Source organism: Amblyomma maculatum, chromosome 8, assembly GCF_055883805.1.
Source record: "Amblyomma maculatum isolate TAMU_Amacu chromosome 8, ASM5588380v1, whole genome shotgun sequence".
Lineage (NCBI taxonomy): Eukaryota > Metazoa > Arthropoda > Arachnida > Ixodida > Ixodidae > Amblyomma > Amblyomma maculatum.
In genome coordinates, this window is record NC_139351.1 from 14,021,228 (window position 1) to 14,038,141 (window position 16,914).

The following is a 16,914-nucleotide window of genomic DNA, read 5'->3' on the forward strand; positions in this document are numbered from 1 at the left end:
GCACTTTCACGTACGGCTCATCTACCCCCTGATTTCGCAATGCCTGCATCACCGCCGAGCCGATGTTTCAACTGAGTCAAGTGCTTTTTCGTAATCAATGAATGCTATGTATAAGGGCTGGTTATATTCCGAGCATTTTTCTATCACCTGATTGACGGTATGGATATGATCGATAGTAGAGTACAGTTTCCGAAACCCTGCTTGATCTTTTGCTTGATTGCTGTCTATGGTTGTCCTGATTCTATTAGCGATTACCTTAGTAAATACCTTATACGTAACAGACAGTAAGCTGATTGGTCTGTAATTTTTAAGGTCCTTAGAGTCCCCTTTCTTGTGAATGAGGATAATGTTTGCATTCTTCCATGGTTCCGGTACCGTCGATGACACCAGGCTACAACAAAGAACGCAGAGAACACAGAGCCAAAGCCATCGCTAAAAGAATGAAACGCAAAGCAATCGATGAAGTTGCTTATGTGGACGCATCATGCGGACGACACGGAGCAGCTGTCTCGGCAGTAGTAAATGGAGAAGGTGCACCTAAAATTGCGGCCTCAACACGCACCCGTGACAATAGTACAGCTGAAGAGGTCGCAATAGCGCTCACATGCACTGGTACACAGGCCAAAACTATAATCAGCGACAGCAAAACGGCTGTCTGGAATTTTGCAAAAGGACGGATCTCAGAGGAGGCCAAAAAGATTCTTCTCACAAATCCCATTACCAGAACCATATCCATCATATGGATACAAGCACACGAGTCTGCCCCTGGCAACGAAGCTGCGCACCTGCTGGCCCGAGATCTCTACCACCGGGCAGCAGTAGAACAGCCCGAATGCAAGGGAATTAAAGATTGCGCTATCACATACAATGAGATCACAGAATCTTACAAATTAGATCGAAAAGTATACCCTCCCCCAGATCGGTCTCTCACTAACAATGAAGCACGCATCTGGAGGCGATTACGAGCCGATAACTACATCTGCCCTGTCTGGGTTTTCTTAACACAGACCGGGGAGGAAGAAGATTCTAAATGTAAAAATTGCGGACAAAAAGGCACGCTAGATCATATAATATGGCAATGCGCCGATTCTTCAGGCGCCGGCATTAACATTGATAGTAGAGAAGCCTGGGAGGTTTGGCTGCGGAGCGGAGATCCCACCGTTCAGCGGCACGCGACCCGCCTGGCGGCTGCGGCCGTGAAGAGTGCTTGTAACATCACCTGACCTCAGCCTGCGGAGCCCTCCTGACCCGCTCCCCGGCCTGCGTGCCGGGGGCGGGAGATGAACGGCTCCTTTTCAGTGGAAATAAAGTTTTCATTCATTCACTCATTCTGCGTGCGCGCACGGCCGGTCTCAATGCGCGCGCATTGAGAGAGAGGGGAGGGAACACGCGCATTGAAGAGGGGAGGGAGCGCGCGCATTGAGACCGGCCGTGGTGCGCGTTGCTTTAGGTGACATGAGAGCTCGATTTCAAATGTTATTGATTATTTGAACAATGTAAATCACCTTGTAAATCACAACAATGTAAATCACAATGTAAATCACTTACCGTACGCGTTCGAGCCACCAGCAGTTCCAAAAAAACGGCGCTACAAAAGACGCTGTCGAAGTCAAACATTTGCGCGAGTCGCAAATCGGCACCTGAGTGCGAAAAGCGCACGAGCTGGCCCGCTTTAACAACTTCCGTTTACACACTAAATCACGTTTCAGTTGCAACAAATGAATAAGAATTTTATGGGATGTAATCCTAGTCCACAGCGCATTTAACAACCTTCAAGTATCGCCCAACGGCGCGGCGACAAACGCACGCTTACTACAGCTGCTGCCCGTCCCGTCTTTGAAGATTAGTTTGCGCGGCGCACTGTTCAAGGCAATGCTGAAAAAGGTGCGGTTTCAGTCGCACCATGAAATAAGAGAAGTTCGCAGCATCTGCAGCGCCAGATGAAGCGAGCTTACTAGAACGACGCCGGCAGTGAGTGCGGCGGACGGGCGCTCTGGCCGAGTGCATTCCCTGGTCGTCGCTAAGCCTATATTATTTCGCATCGGTGACACAGCAGACGAAGCTTTCAGATTGAGCAGCGGTGTAGTTAATGGGCTACTCATAGAACTGCCTATTGTAAATCACTTTGTCTCACAATGAAATGAAGATATCGTTAATTACGGCGCCGCCTTAGCAGAACAGCTAATGCATATAAGATCGCATGAGCCGCGATGCACCGGCGACTGCCGCTACACAAGCAGCTATGAAGAGAAACTTGCTTATATTGCAGTTATGACTCCTACCAGCACCTCAGCACGGGTCAGCAATCCTTAATAAGGGTTAATTTTTGACATTCCGTTATCCCTGGGCTTATTATTTAAGATAACTATAAATTTGAGCATGATTTCTTGACGCTCACAAGGGATCCACGGACAGCTTGCGAAAGCCGCTGCCGGCGCGGCACGTGGAGGCCGTTTTTGTGGCTGTAGGAAGAAGGAAAAGAAAATGCACGGGCCTGCTACTGGCTCTGCAGGTGAGCCACCTCCGCTGCGTCGTGCGGACAGAAGAGATTTTCATCTGATTTATTTACAGGAAGGGAAAGGCGCGGTAACTGTCTCACTTGTTTTCTGTGGACAGCGCGCAACCGCGCCGTAAGGGAAGGGAGGAAGATTGGAGAGAAAGTGGAGAGAAAAAGGAGCCGTAGTGGAGGGCTGCGGAATTTCGACCACCTGGGGATCTTTAACGTGCGCAGACATCGCACAGCACACGGACGCCTCTTCGTTTCGGACAGAAGAGAAAATAGAGAAGAAATAAGAAATGAAAAAGAAGAGGGAGAGAAAGACGCGCGCCGCAACAACAGCCGTCGTCCAGCACCGAAGCAGTGGCGGGTGCAATGACGACCTACAACAGATAAAATTCGGTGGAGCCAGTCCCCGCCGCAAGCGGCGTCGACCCACCGTTGTTGTTGTTGTTGTTGTTGTTGTGGCTGTAGGAAGAAGGAAAAGAAAATGCACGGGCCTGCTACTGGCTCTGTAGCTGAGCCACCTCCGCTGCCTCGTGCAGATAGAAGAGAACATAGAGAAGAAAGAAAAGTAAGAGGGAAAGAAAGACGCGCGCCTTAACAGTAGCCGTCGTCCACCACCAGCGGTGGCGTGTGCAATGACGGCCTACAACAGATAAAAATTCGGTGCCAGGCCAGCCCCCGCCGCAAGCAGCGGTGACCCACCTGCACCATCCCCATCAGGGTAGAGCGCGCAGGGCCAGGAACGGCCACCTTTCGCATGTGGAGGCAGAATACTCCGTTCGGACGATGCATGAGCGCGCTGTTGCAGCGCGAGCAGCACGGCATTCCAGACACTTCGCTTTAAATTACTATTGCAAATACAGTTTCGTTCTAGCGATCATGCACTTCGTTTTCTGTGCAAATTGGTAATGGTTGATGTAGCCGAGAACGACGGCGAGCTGTGTAACAACAGTGAGCCACGCATCGCGTTTTAAGTTCGGTGTCCTCGGTTAAGCGTAACTACGGTGAAGCCAGCCGTGCAACAGCGGTATTAACCTAATTAGGTGCGGGAACAATGACACAATGGTACCGGACTTCAGCTGCACTGATTTAATTAGAATCCCAAGTGGCGGCAATCGCTGCCAACGTTCGATCATCCTAATGGGCACGAAAATCATCAGTCCAAAAGACAGCTCATTCCAAAGGCAAGAGAAAAATAACGAAGGACTTTAGCGACTTACGTAGTGAAAGGCGAAAGCCTGAGGTCTTTTCTTTTCTACCGTTCCTGTCACCTGCAATCCCACACTTGAACGCGCGCCAAGGAACGCCACGCGACAGCCGCCGCAAAATTCGGTGGCAGGCTAGCCTTCGCCTGAAGCGACTTGACCTACCAGTCCCAACCCCGTAGGCCAGGAACAGCCACCTTTCACAAAGCGCGCGTTCAAGTGTGGCATTGCAGATGGCGGGGGCGTGAGGTACTCTCCTGATGTGGCTGGGAGAGGTAGGTCACCGCCGCTTACTGCGGGGGCTAGCCTGCCACAGACTTTTATCTGTTGTAGGCCGTCATTCCACCCGCCACCGTTTCGGTGGTGGACGAGGGCTGTTGTTGTGGCGCGCGTCTTTCTCTCCCTCTTCGTTTTCTTTCTTCCCTATTTTCTCTTCTGTCCGCACGAGGCAGAGGAGATGGCTCAGCTACAGAGCCAGTAGCAGGCCCGCGCATTTTCTTTTCCTTCTTCCTACAGCCACAACAACAACGCATCCTGCCTCGTCAGTCAGAACGCCTCAAAATCAAGACACACTTTGTCCACCACAGCATGAGAAATTAAAGGCTTTCGCCTTAATATTTCCTTTTCATGATAGAGACCCACTGCGCCGAAAGTTTCTTATCCTCCGGGAAACTATGACGCACCATGTCGCCTGGACCACCGTTGTTCGCACAGCGGAAAGCCGTGCTGATAGCCACTAGTCGCTTCACGCACTCACAAGAATATTTGTTTTCTAATGACACGAGGAAAATAATTTTCTAACATCGAACGGCGTACATTTTACAACTGAGCAAAAGAGGCTCACTAGTAGGAGGCCGTCGAAGCGCTCGGCGCGCCACTCCGCAACACCTGCGTATCTGCTGGTTGAACTCGTGGAAACTTTGAACACACGCAACCTTCAGCACAGAACGACCGAACTGGGGAAAACAAATGGCACCAGCAGCAGATTGCGCTGATCCGCCGATCGTCAAAGCGCGGGATGGAACGAAGCAAAGGTGCAAAACGCGCGGCCGGCCTAGCCGGCCGCCCGCCGTTCCGAGATTGACGTCACATTCGCCTGTTCTCCAGTTTCGGCGCCCCACCCCCGCCGCTCCCAGCAGAGACGAGGGCGTAACCGTGGCGCGTTTTAACAAGCGATTTTGCTCCTTCGTGTCGACAGAATTCAGGTAAAATTGAAAAACATAATTAAACCAAACCTCTTCTTGCCAACCACCGAATTTTATGCAATTTGGAAATCGTTTCAGCTTCCTTTTAGAGAAGGAGGCACAGCCTGGTTCGCCCCATAGTCCTTGACCCGATTACTAAGCTGATTATTTATTGCATAAACAGCGTATACTGCCAAGCGGGTGCGACACACACTACAGCTGCGAATACACATCAACTGTGGATAGACAAATCCGGCATTGCTGCAAGCGAATACTCCAAAATGAGGTCACGTCAATAGAGTGCAGGAACTCTGGCCGCACAATAAAGATGGATGTGCATATGTAACGCGCCGAGTGAAGCGAGTACTATTGGCGTTTCTCACTCGCCACTTACCACGACGACTCACCACGAGACGAGTGCACGCTTTTTGCTGCTGAAGATGATAGTGTGATATCTTGTGATCGGGCTCCTAGCCGAGGTTCCCGCGGCTCCTGCAGCAGCCGACTGGAGTCGAACGGATGCGGGCGAGGCCTTAACGCCCGCTTCCAAGCCCTGTGCTGCCTTGGATTGCATTGCTGACACACGTGGTCATCCTAGAAGTAAAGAAGTAGGTAAGGAAACTGTAGCATGATACCTTCGGCCATCTCAAAGGTGAAACAGGCCGAATTATATTTATGTCAACAAGAAGTATGTCGATCGAGAAGATGGCTGAAAGTGTTTTTGTCCGTAGAAATAATATAATCATCGACGTACCTAAACGCCTTCAACATCATTACGCTGATGTCAGTTTCGATTATCTGGTCAATCCTGGATAAGAAAATGTCACTTAGCACCGGAGCTATACAGATGAGCCGATACACACCGCGGACGTTTGTCGATACACGCTTCCTTCCCTTTCCACCTATGTGGAATGGCAAGGCTGAAGCTATGACTGAAGCATTTATCAGAAAGCCATCTATTCGGATGATTGGAAAAAAACTTACATTTTTAGATAGTAACGGCCAATATTTTTTTCCGTTTTCTTACTTGGTGTCCTATTTCTTTCTGCAGTTTTTGTGAACCCTATGTATTCTGCGCATAGATTAGAACGTTTTTGTTCCTAGTAAACGCTTGTCCTGTGTGGCCTCTTCCTTCAGTGTTCTCGCTTTTTTTACGCTTTAGTTTCCATTATGTCCCAGGGAGGGATTGGTTTGGGAGTGAAGGAGGTGTGTCGATGGCCTTCTGTACACCAAAAAAGAAAATAATTAGAGCACAATGTTTTATTTACATTTTATTTCTACATCAATTTTTGTGCGCTTTATTGTTGAAAAACAAATGACGAACAATATAGACGTCATACCATAACTCATGCTTCGAATGGTAACTGTTACGTGAGCAATATATCTTATATAATACCTGTACATTTCTCTCAGAACATTGTTACATTGAAGGCTTTCATGAAAAACGGGACCAGCACGGGTCAGGGGTACCGTGTCGGCAGTCAGTCGTTGTTGTTGTTATCCTCCTCTAAATTGATGGCACATACCCACACAGGGGGATCGGCCAATAATTGAGGTGTAGAAATATTTATTTTTTTAAATATATAATTACATCATTTAAAAAATGGAAGGATTGCTAAGGAAGAGAGAAGGAAAGTAAAATCAGTCGTCTCTGGCTCTGCACGCGCACCACTTCCTCTTTCGTTTTAGGAAAACAAAGCGCACTCCTGACGCACGGACAAAGGAAGAGACTACAAGACAGCGCTGACTTCAACTGGTTATTTTATTGCAGAGCAACCCAATATATATATATATATATATATATATATATATATATATATATATATATATATATATATATATATATATATATATATATATATATATATATATATATATTTTGCATTGCCTGCGCGCTTCAGCCTATGATTTACTTTTTTCGCGCTTGGTGCTTTTTGGCGTACAGACCGTGCGGTGAAATCCATGTGTACAGGCGCCTCTTGTGCTGTTGAAAATGAGTACTCGTTATGGTGAGGTTGTTTTCTTGACAAAACTCTACTAGCTTCATTTAGCTCACCAAGACCGAACTTGCCTGTAATTCCGGATATTTCTTCACTCCCCCCCTTAGCATTCCAGTCACCTGTGAGAAAAAGGACGTCTGTTGATGGAGTGCGGTCTAAAAGGCATTCCAGGGGCCGTATTACGGACCGCTTTATAATTGAGAGCGCTCTAAAACGCCCGCTCCTATTGGTCGCCGTCGCCATCTTGAAAAGTTGCGTCACGGGATGCTGCGATTGCGTCGCGGAGGCGAAAAAACAGATGACGTCGCGCACCTAATTATGCCCGTGGTTTTAGACTATTTTTGTAGAGCGCGATGAGACGGTCTAAAACGTTTTAGAGCGAGTTATAGAGCGAAAATGGCGGCGGCGTCCGCGGTGGAGTGGTGTGAGGAGTGGCTGCGGCGCTGAAGCGGCAACGCCGGCGCGAGCAACGACGAAGGGCGGTGTGTGAGAATGCGTTCTACTTGTTCGGCGACTTGTTCCGACGCCTATTTCGACTGCGAAAGCGGAATGGTGGTGCGATGAGTGCGCCGATGAACTGTGATGAAGCTCGCAGTCGACCGCTCTTGACGGTGCGGCTGTCATGCGTGCTTCGATCTTTTTTTTTTTTGCCTCCGGAGGATTTCGTCTCCACAGGTAGTCGGCCTCTCATAACTGACGGTGAGCAAGTGCGTGCGTCAAATGGCTGAACTCAACTACTGCAAAGTTGGCGCTGAAGGGTGGTTGGGCTCCGCAGTGCGCCCAAAGCAAAAGGCGGAGGCGAAGGCGACATACAGTGCAAAACGAATGAAAACGAGCGAGGTTGGTAGTGTACGCTCAACCGCGTTGCTTTTCCCCGTGCTCTTTCTAACTGAAGCATTTGTGTGTGAGACGTTCGTGTGGACATAAAAGTTTATTTTGCCTGTGCTCCGCGATCGACCTTTCTTTTGTTCAAACAAAGCCCCGATTACACTGCTTTCGATATGATTTCTCCGCGCATTTAGGACCATCACACAGTACCTTGACATCAGACGATGCGCAAAAGCCGGCACTATAGCCGTGGAATCAGCTGTTTTACTGAAAATCTCCATTTTTACGGTTTGTTTACCTCTGCCAGCTCGCCCTCGCGGCAAAAGAAGCTACCCACGAGAGCGTTTAATTGCAAAACTGTAGCTGCTTCTTGATTTTTTTTATAACATTGAACTTTCCCTTACAAAAATAGATATTGAATTTCTGTTACCCACGTAATGTGTTTTGATGAGTCATCAACCACTCAAAGGAGATTCAAGATTAGATGTGTTTTAACATCATATCCGCAGCAGACTTTCCTTTGAGATCACACATGAAATTTTGTGCTTGGAAAACGCAACAGTATTTTTGGGTAGGATCTAATGTGGAAATACATTGACTTTCTCAAATGAGGAAATGCATACATCACTAAGTGAATATATATTATTTCCTTGTTAACTGCACACTTTCAGAGCCCTATGTTTTCATTTCTGAGTAGCATATGTAGGATGTTGCCTAAGAAACAATTTTTATGTGTTTTAACATGAGATCCGCAACAGACTTTCATTTGAGATTACGCAAGAAGTTTTGTACTTGGAAAACACAACAGTATTTTTGTATAGGAGCTAATGTGGAAATACATTGACTTTCTCAAATGAGGGAAATTATACATCACTAAGCGAATGTATATTCTTTACTATGTTTTCATTTCTGTTTAGCATGCACTGTAAAAACAAAAACAACTTTTTGGACATTTGTTTCATTCAAAACACGCTTACACCCTGCGTCTTGGGTGTTTGTGCCATTGCAAATCACCTCTTGCGAAGCGAATGGGTGCTGTGGTTGGACAATATGCTTGAGGGTGTTACGGGCAAGGATATTGTTGTGTACGCGAACCGACGCACTGCCACACCGCCTCCAAGCAAACGGACGCAAGGCCGCTCAATTTCCAATGCCTCCTTGCACCTGCGAGCAGGCCGTTTCGGAGAGACCAGCAGGGGTACCCCGGCCTGCGCCGACGACGACGCGCGGACGTAACCCGAGCCGTGCGTTGCCTCGGAACTGGACCGTCCTGGGAGCATGTGCGCGACCAGGGCACGAGAAGCAATGCCTTCTTTATAATGCATGGTATTTTGCGTGTTTCTTAAGCTTTCGAGCTCCTTCTTGCTCTGCGTATAGGTTAGCCGAGCCCTCAGTCATCGCATCGCTTCCCGAAATGTTTAGATACAAATAAGATTTAGTTACCAGTAAAATAGTGTTGGCGCTGCTGCGCTTGCCGGTATTGAAGCTTGGTCGCACTTTTTTTCCTTAAAGGTTCGTGCTACAGCTCCGTGTTCAGCGAAAATTACGCCCAAGGTAGCAACCACCGAAGAGCCAGCGCTGATAAATTTGCCAGCGATGCCAAACTCGACATGTTAAAATGACTCCAGTGGGCAAAATAGTGCGCATAGGTATCCAGAACATTAGATGCAAGTTCTAATGGTCAAGAAGTTGTAATTGTTAGAGCAGCCGCAATGGTCTGTACACTTCGAAACATGCTTCGAAACATTGTCCCAATTTTATGAATGCAGTCCAGACATAAGAAGCAAATACGTTACCAAAGTTAAATTGGTTCACAGGAAGGGAAAGGCGCAGTAACTGTCACACTTGCTCTGTGGACACCCGAACCGCGCCGTAAGGGAAGGGAGGGAGGTGGGAATGAAAGTGGAAAGAGAGAAAGAGGAGCCGTAGTGGAGGGCTACGGAGTAATTTCGACCACCTGGGGATCTTTAACGTGCGCTGACATCGCACAGCACACGGACGCCACTTCGTTTCGCCTCCATCGAAACGCAGCCGCCGAGGCCGGGATTCGATCCCGGGAACACCGGCACAGTAGTCGGGCGTCTTACCACTGCACCACCCCGGCGGGGCAAATACGTTACCAACATTACCAGTTCCCGGAGTGGCCGAGTGGTTAGCGTAGAAAGCTACGGAGTAAGATGTACCGAGTTGGAATCGCGTCAGAGGTGCAGTTTTTTTTCTTAGTTTTTATTTTTTTATTTTTTAGCTTTTTTTAATGTAGTTGAGGTGCTTCGCTACGTTTTAGCTTTTACTTTTTATCCAAAAGTGAAAGCCATCAGGTGCTCATTGGTCAACACTCATGACCAACACACAAGAAATGCACACATTAGGTACCAACCAGAAACACGGTGGCCAACTTTCTTGTGAAACTCATCAAAAATGCATCAAGAAAATGTATAGAAATGTTAATGTGCATGATGAGAAATGTAATTGACATTTAATCAGAAACTCATTAAGCTTTTTTGTAAGGGTTAAATGCGGCTTCTTGAAAATATAAAACTTTAGTTAATTTATTCACACGCTATACATGGTAGAAGAACAAATGGTAGCGTAACTCCCATAGAAGCCTGCGTGTCGACTCTGAGCGAGGCTTTAGTTTCCCAGCGCCCCCTGCGAACTGTGAGGCACAACAAACACGTGACGTTGCTTGTGACGTCACAGTGACGTACTTTGGCGGGGAATTTGATTGTCTTTTTACTTATGAACGAAAAACAAGGCCAACAACGACGGAGGCAGAACGATGCTCGGATAAGGCAGAAAAATGGACACCGTAACTGTTCAGCCAACTTGACATGGATTTCTACAGTCAAGTTTTACGTTAACTGAAATGTTACGGCATCTTTAACCACCTGATCATAGCATCGTTCTGCCTCCGTCGTCGTTAGCCTAGTCTTTCGTCGCGCGTCATGTAAACGCATTCTGGGGCTTCGGCAAGCACATGGATAGAATCACATGGCTTGAGGCATTTCACTAAGGGCATAAATGAGTGAAGCTGTGCTGCATAGAAAGCCAGGCTTTATTAATTCACGATTACTTACATGGACGATTCATGACAATGAAATCTTTAAGTGTAGGAAAGCGACCACCGCTCATTCGTCACGGTCTTCATGAAATCCTCGTGATAACAAAATGACCTCAGCGTAGGTCTCCTAACGAGACGCGGTTAGATTATAAAAGGGTAAAAAATCTTGCTAACAAAGTACATATCAGTGTCAAAGAACAACAAAAACAAACGAACGGAATAACTAACGCTAGCGCTAGAACGCCAACCTGTAAGAGCTTAGGTAAGCAATTCAAATTGGGATTACTAGTATTTAGAAGTTAATGCGGCTGAGAAGTCAAAATATCTACGATATAGCTTTGCTCCAATAAATCTCGCCCTGTTCATGATTCCATTATTTTACTCGCGCTTCATTTGCCACTGAGAGGAGTCAATGTGAGGTTACAAATTTACCACTTAAGCATTTAACATGTTCATGAGAAAGATCCCATTGACAATAGGAACATCACTGTAATAACAGCTAAAGCACGTTCAGCGAACGTAGGTGCGGTAATACGACGCAGTAAGCAAAACACGCAGCAAAGGGAGCGGAACGGAAGGCTTTGAGCAATGCGACACGCATCTTGGGGGCAATAAAATCTCACCTTCACCGTTCAATTAAAACATGCAGCGATACGCCGCTCATGCAGACGTGTATCCGTAAAACAATTAAGCCACCACTTTTGCGACATGCCTGGGAGGCCGAGCCGAACCGCCGAGCTGTGACGCAGCATTGTCCCATCGTCCGGAAATGCGCACATGCAGCGGCAATCAGTTTCTCATCGAGCACACACAGTCTTCGCCTTGCTGTAAAGCTCTACCACAACCAGCATAATAAAATACTGACTGTTTGTTACAGATAACCCACTCTGTACGCAGCGCGCAACGATGAACGTTGAACCGGGGCCGATGACGCACCCATGCCGCGGATGAAAAAAGCCGCCATGTCTGAGCTTTGGGCAACTACGCAGCGGATAATAAGTGGCCGAGAGAGGCCGTTAGAAACAAGTTAAAATATTATTAAAAATGTGACACGTTTTTTCTTACGCAAGAAACAAAAACTGCATTCATTCCTGAGCGCGAATATTATGTTTGCTTTCTAGTTCTTTGGAGTTCTGGCAGGTCTTATTTTCTGTGCGCTAGTAATTTGCCGCACAGTTCGCAGGAGCCCTCATCATCGAGTTGATGCCTCTGGCAGTAGGCAGCTGCACGCGTTTTCTTCCAAGTTGCGCGACCAGTTGTACATTGACCTTGCGCTATATCTATAAAAAAGTTAGCAAACGGCTCCTTGACGTGTGAAGAAACCTGTTGCCGTGAAAATAAGCGGCCCGGGGCGGCACCCTGGCGATCATTGGTTGATTCCGATTTTCGTCACGCGTTGACGTCTCGCCGAGACGTCACGGCGTCGTCATTTTGACGTCACGCTGTATAACTTTAGGGCGAGAACCGTAATTCGGCCCCAGGTCAGCATAAAATCTCTCAACGTCAGCTTCTTCAGCAGTAGTGGTCGTAGTAGCCACCTTGTATTGATGGCAGGCATATACGAGGGCAAACGCCGACCTCACGGATGGAGACATTTCTTGAAACATTACGTTTGGCACGCAGCCCTCATCGTTGAAGCGCTCAGCCCTGTTCAACCGGTGAGAGATATGGTTGTAAAGATCGGTCATCCAGTGGTCGTACGAGGCAAAAGCTAGGACATTATAATAATTTAACACAGAGCCTTCTGCTACCGAGGGCATCACCTCTTCTGATGATGCTTTGAGTTTCGTTCGTCTATAAATACACAGCACTGGCGGAGTTCCACGTGACGGCAGTTATCGCGACATCTGTATCCAAATTATGATCCATAAAACGCAAACGTCGCGTGTGGAATTGAATCTGCTCACCATGTTTACGGACAGAACGCTTTCACCGCTAATGCTATGGTTCGATGTATACGTGTTCACAAAGAGCAGAAAATGCGGTCAGCAGCAAGTTAAACCTTATAGGACAGCTTTAAATACCGCCAGATTTAAGACACAGCCGAAAATACCCCGCTGGCATCCGGTCCCAACATCAAAGCCGAACCGTCCGACTTTGCAAGTTGTGGATATGCGCCAGAACAGCAGAAATAATGGCCCTTTGCACCCGCATACGCATTCATTTTCATCTGTTACTGCCATCTTTCGTTGCGTGCCTTATAGCCTCGTGCAGGAAAAGAAGACAAAGAAGAAGAACGTGCAGTTAGGAGAGGGCCGCTTCTCAAGCCTGTTCTGCCGAATTCTATTTTCGTTCAGGCTATTGGGCAATTACGACGACGCACCCCTACATCAGCACGCCTTTTTTACGACATGTCCAATCCTGAAGATGACACCCGGACGTCGTCTAAGACGAAAGCGTCCTCAGGCCCTCCAAAAAACTTGACGAAGTCACTTCTGCAGGGTCAGAACGACAACGGCGTCCCAGCCACCGTCGCGACTTCCGCTGTGGTCTCACCATCGCTACATCATGCAAATGTGCCGAAGCAGGATGAGACGAGGTCTTCGCGAATTTCTCGCCGAAAACGCTATCGCAGTGGACCAGAATTTCGACCTAAGTCACCGATGGCTCCAGAGATTACACAGGCAACCCGCTGTCCAGCTGCTGCGCACAACATCATCACCTCTCCAACTGTGGTCATGCCAGGATCCATCCAACCAGTTATGCGTAACCTCGGTGAAGATGATAGGGCATCGCGGATGTCTCGACACCGACGCTCCCGCGGCCGACACGACGTCCTGCCTACATCATCGATACATGAAGGTGTTCCGCAAGGTGAGGAATCCATATATACTGTGACCGCTGCCGTAACCATTAAAGCTGTGAACATGCTAGCATCAATTCTCAAAACATCCTTAATGTTTAGGACACGTACAAACGTCGGAAGTATCCCTGAACTCAAGCGACCGGTCCGAAGTTTCGATTGTGCCTTCGATATCTTCAGAGAGCCACAGTGGAGTCGATCCTCCAACAGTGACGGCACCTTGCAGCATTGTCGCTCAAATGAAGAATGCGCCAGTGTCCCTCCATCCTAATGTGAGTATCGCCAGACTCCTTCGAAAGACTCTGTAATCGCGAAGAAATGACCCGAATATCGCAAGTATCCTGCGGCCAAGCAGTCGACCTACAATGTCATTAACGTATATGTACTGTGCTGACAAAGGTAAACGAAGCACCCTTTTTCCTTCTGACATTTTTCATAATTGCATAATTGAAACTAGCAGTCGGGATAAGTGCGATCCGGTAGTAGATGCCAGTGCCCTTTTTCTTGGACAAATAATTTTCATATCTCCGGTGTGGAAGGCGTGATTTTAATTTGAATGGAAAAGCGTGCTCCCTTTCTCATGTCCGCACTTCTACGTTCCACAGGGAGACGATTCTACGACTGTTGCTACAGACATTACCACCACTCCAGCTGTGTCAGTGGTAGTCCCTTCCCATCAAGATTTACCCCTTCTTGAAGGGAGAGGATCGTCGCAAGTGACCCACAGCCGACCTGTGAACCTGCCTGCGTATCCTATGTCTTCCGACAATCCGAAGAATACCGACGCCACAACTACTGCGCCTGCCCCCTTCACCTGCACACGAGACGAGATTCCTGAACCGCGACCTCCTAATGTACGGGATGTCGATCAAGAGACGCGTGCGTCGCGAATATCTGGAAAGCGACGCTCTCATTCCCGTTCTGAGGCCTTACATTTGTTACCGGCATCTCAACAGGCCCCACGATTGGAGAGTAATATGATTACGGCGACCGCCACCGTCAACACATCCAGCGAGGACCAGCAAGCGCCGTTCAGTCCCAGCATGCCAAAGCTCGAAGAAAGAAGGATGTCAAATATGTCACGTCTACCTCCGAGCAGATGTTCCCTTGGAAGCCTTGCGGATCATCCAGTGTCGTCGATGTCAAAAGTCATGCAAAGTACCGATGACACACCTGCTGCACCCGCCACCATCACCGAGTCCGCTGACGTCACACCACTGCTCATTCCCACTAACGCCGAAATAGAAGTGCAAGTGACATTAACTCGTAGCAAACGCTCTCGTGGCGTAGGTCAGATAACATCACCATTGTCGCAAGCAAATCCACTAGATATCGATGCCGAAACTACCGGACCCGCCACTACGACCACTACAACTGTGCCTGCACCGCTGGACAATATCCTGATCTTTGGTCACGGCAGGTTCCAGATGCTCATCCTTCTCTGCGCCACACTGGGTTTCTTTGTAGCCATATTGCACACGGCTGCTTTCGGCACCCTGGCTCGTCCCGTAGACCACTGGTGCAAGCCTCCAGCCGAACAGGCTCACCTGTCGGCTGCAATGTGGAAAAACAGCAGCGTGCCACTGGAGGACGGCGGGAAGAGGCGCAGCCAATGCCTCCGTTACGATCCGCCGACTTCTATCGTAGAAGACGCCAACGTTGACAACCGGAGCGTGGTTCCCTGCGATAACGGGTGGGAGTACGATGCGAGGTACGGCGGGGACTTTGGAACGCGGTCGATAGTTCAACAGTGGAACATCTGCGGCCGACGTTGGATACTGGGATTGCTTTCAGCGCTGAACATGCTTGGTGGAGTGATAGGAGCTCCAATGGCTGGAGTCACGGCGGATATCATTGGACGCCGGCCAGTGATTGTCATCTGGCTCATTTTATTTATGTTTTCAGGCATCGCAATGGCTTTCGCCAACACCTTGCTGCTATTTGCCGTTCTACAAACCCTCCTGTCCGCTTCCGCTGCCAGCGTCAATGTCACGTTCATTGTGATCCTGTTCGAAGTCACAGACACGCACCACCGGGCTCGTTTCTGTAGCCTTGCCATTGTCGGGGCATTTTACATTGCAACAGCCTACCAAGAGATCATCTCCGCACTCTCTCTCACCTGGCAGGCGAGTCAGATCGCCTTCATGGTACCGTCCTGTGGTCTGGCCCTGGCCGTGTACTTTATTGAGGAGTCCCCGTGCTGGCTCCTGGCTATATCAGATGTACGCCGCGCCGAGTACGTGCTATCGTTGGCAGCACGTGTGAACAGAATCGATCCGAAGTCGTTCAAGCAACGCCTGGACACACTGAAGACGGAGCTCAAGAGGCAGCAACAACCTCGAACCGACCTTGACGCCCCAGCCATCATGTCTCCAAATCCAGGTACCTTTTTCTCTTAAATTACCCCTTTTTATAATTTTAAACAAACTTCTTCAGAGTGGCCTAGTTATAATGGCAGCCGGACAAAAAGACGACATGAAAGATCACAGCAGAACAGAGTGGCGCTCCCGTTAGACCAACACGCTGGCCTATACCTTAGCTCAGATGTCAGCCTTTTTACGCTGATGATTGTTTTCTGCAAGAATCCGAAATAACACACCTCTCCATGGTGGCCACTAAAACACCCCGCAATTCAAAGCTTGTAATGGATTTCGTGCGCTTAAGGTTTCGTGGGCTCCAGTGGAAGAGAGACCACTGTTGCTGGTTTTTATTATTTTCAAGTGTTCCAGCAGGGCGCACAAACATTTCTTGCAGTAAACAAGTGAAGGGCAATTTGTGAGTGTTCTGAGTACCGAAAAAAGTCCAGTCGTATTGGCCACCGCGCAAGATAGATTGTGTAGCCGCAGTTGGTCGTGCAGACTCGCTGGCGAGCGCCCTCTTTCGCTGCTCCGCTAAGGGATTGGGAAGAGCCGGAATCACCGAGTTAGGACGGCAGCACGAGAAATGTGGTGTATACCGTCCTTTTCAGGACACCCGAGGCAGGCATTGGTAGTAGAGCAAAGGGTGAATTTTCGAAGAGAGGAGGAAGTTAGGAAAGTTGTACTTGTATACCTAGAACCAGCGAACTGCTCGCGAGGGAGCTTTGTTATAGTCATGTTGCGTGCATAAGCGTGCAATTGCAAAAGCAGTGACGCCTGCCAGTAAATTTTATTTTTTATTCACATTCGGGCTCCTGAATGAGGGTCTTATTTTTACAGATCGGAGACACTTTGTTTTTGAACGTGTCACCCTCCCCCGTCCAGTCAGGATTCCATCATACTTCTGACTTCTGAAGTGTACAAGTTACGCAACAACAAAATGCTTCGCCGGCCGAAAGTTTAGAAGGCGTAG

The 16,914-nt window shown here is 48.4% G+C and overlaps 1 protein-coding gene across 1 annotated transcript; it reads left to right on the forward strand.

Moving 5' to 3' along the window:
* The first annotated feature begins 14,735 nt into the window (after positions 1-14,735).
* Positions 14,736-15,983, forward strand: LOC146180570 (solute carrier family 22 member 6-like). Its single transcript, XM_084577777.1, has one exon. It carries the CDS (start codon positions 14,736-14,738, stop codon positions 15,981-15,983), a length of 1,248 nt encoding a protein of 415 aa, XP_084433903.1.
* The last annotated feature ends 931 nt before the right edge of the window (positions 15,984-16,914 follow it).